General features: G+C 38.4%; 1 protein-coding gene across 2 annotated transcripts in view; it reads right to left on the bottom strand.

Annotated features, from left to right (window-relative positions):
• The window catches only part of LOC131885067 (uncharacterized), a 17,256-nt gene that overhangs the window by 5,063 nt on the left and 9,885 nt on the right, over positions 1 to 2,308 (bottom strand). The window contains exons 4-6 of one of the 2 annotated variants that reach the window (XM_059232993.1): positions 1,975 to 1,995; positions 1,858 to 1,908; positions 1,635 to 1,777 (exon numbers count right to left, since the gene is read on the bottom strand). In XM_059232993.1, coding sequence (XP_059088976.1) covers positions 1,635 to 1,777; positions 1,858 to 1,908; positions 1,975 to 1,995 — 215 coding nt within the window. Of the gene's footprint in view, positions 1 to 1,634; positions 1,778 to 1,857; positions 1,996 to 2,308 lie in introns of both variants that reach the window. The other variant, XM_059232992.1, reaches the window with a different exon arrangement.

Below are 2,308 nucleotides of genomic sequence, written 5' to 3'. Positions count from 1 at the left end.
CGGACGCTAAAGCTCTCTTTAGAGTCCCTGGTTGAATAAATCCTCCTGGATCATTTTGTTTTCTCAAAAGATGATGATCGATTAAACAATTTGTAAATCAACCTACTCAGACCCCATGGGAACATCCTGTTGTTGATTATGGCCCGAAAGTTAACTTTAGACCTCGCAAATTCCCATTACAAGAAATATTTGGTTTAGCGGAAATATCCTTGATCACAAGTCATTCTTAATGGGCGTTGACAGAGGGACCAAGAGTGCCCCATTTTTCGCCCAGGAAGAAAAGGACATCTCCAGGAGATCCCATATTTTGAGCTTATTCAGGACATCAATGGTTTTTTTTTCATTGACTTTCCATGTACAATATTTGTCCATAAATGCTTGGCAATTGACATGAAGTATATTCGTATCTAAAGCCAGGGACTTTATAGATGCCATGTTTATGGTCACCTTGGAGAGGTCCTCCTTTAAAAATATTACGCTTTACATCAATTTTTGACAGACTGTCAAAGTTCAAATTCTTGAAGGATTAGTTGAAAATTCCCGCAACGAGTTATAAGATACAACTTGTAGCTTTTTGTACTGATTATGATGACCCCATCAACGTTTTGGGTGTGTTTCATTTGGATTCAGCAAACAGGATAATTATGTATAATAATGTGCCATTTTACTTTCCATTATTATGTTCATGTTTTATAATGTAACTTTCAATGCTTGGCTTGTTTGAAGACAAGAACTAGCAATTGAAAATTAAATAATACGGCTTGCTTGGAAGTAAAGGATCATCTATCACGGTCATTTTTGATGAGTGAAAAAATTCAGTGCGCGTACTGTATTTGTCGTTCTTTCAATGTGACATTTGGTGCATTCTGCTTCCTCATTTGACTCGAATCAAAGACGCAATTTTTTGTCATGCCCAAGTATTCAAATTTCCCTCAATTGATTTGTCCCTTTACACTAATGGCTAGGGGCACGCTAATTCCCGATCAGCCTTACACTCAAGAGCTAACCAACTCTAATTCATGGGTGGATCAGATGCCTATCATATGATTATCACGTTAATTAAATGCATAAGTTGTTCCTTTTGAACTTTTTGAGATAACATTCCCACTAGCGGTAAGAGAGCCTGCAAAAATATAATCTTCAAGAATCGTTTTCTCTCTGTACTTCAATAACCATAATATAATTTGATATGAAAGATCTGCTCGTTTGCTTGTAGATTTTGCTGTCGATTAAGGTTGTTAGTTGGTGTGACGACACTTTGTTGAACCTAATTTTTGGGCCGTGTTGGTCAGGGCCTCCTACAACGACATGCGTGACCCAGGCAGGGTGGGAATGCGTCGAATTGACTCTCATGTACCGACTTCAAATTAAGAATGTATGTTTGTCCCATGATTCTATGAGACAGAATTGAGCTGGAGCAGCCATTTTTGTATCTAAATTCTCAAGATGTATAAAACTTACTTCCCTAAAATTATCACTTTCAACTTTGACGAACCAATCACGAGTTAGGGAGCTTTTAAGTGGCTTCAGATTTGAGTGCCTCACCCTGTACATCATTGTGAACATCAATAACATTGAAATTCACATGACGGACATCTCGTTTCCATTATCTAAATTCAACTGAAATTGCCTACCGTAAAATCCAATCTGATTCTACAAATGTCTGCTGAGTCCTTGCAAATCGTGAAAACGCAAGGATCAGATGTTGGGTTGGTTGTGGCAGCTTGGATAAGGTACGTGCAATTTTGGCTAGTTGTGGCCCCACAAGCAATGCTGACTGATGACCGAAAAGAAACCATAGGAAAGATTAAAGTTGGTCATCTTCTTAGGTGGCTGGGATTCCTCACGACCACTTACAAGTGCAGCAAACGCCAAATCCTTGGGCACAGCTGCCGGCAGAAATTCCACCTAATGGGAGAAAACAATAATTACAATTTGTTCCATTTTGTCTCCTCAGATAATTGAATTTCTTACCTCTTGTCGTACACTCTTCGGCTTTGGTTTGCGGAGAATAATTGAATGAGAGCTAATTCTGCTTCTTTGAGGATCCCCCACCCCACATAATTCGAAAGTTGGTCAGCCAATATGTTATTCGCACTAGACTTTGATTCTTTTCCAAGCATTACAACACATTATTGTTGATCTTTTGAAAGGACACATGTGTTCTACATCCATTATCAAAGAACACGGATGGATGACTATTCATCCACTTTTAAGTTTGGCATCATTCATATGTATTTCGTGCCATCTTTTGACATTCATTTAACACTTGCAGCCGCAATAAAGTTCAATTTTGAAGCACAATAAA

Source organism: Tigriopus californicus, chromosome 8 (genome assembly GCF_007210705.1).
Source record: "Tigriopus californicus strain San Diego chromosome 8, Tcal_SD_v2.1, whole genome shotgun sequence".
In the NCBI taxonomy this organism is placed as follows: Eukaryota; Metazoa; Arthropoda; class Copepoda; order Harpacticoida; family Harpacticidae; genus Tigriopus; species Tigriopus californicus.
This window is presented reverse-complemented; position numbering and strand designations above follow the sequence as displayed.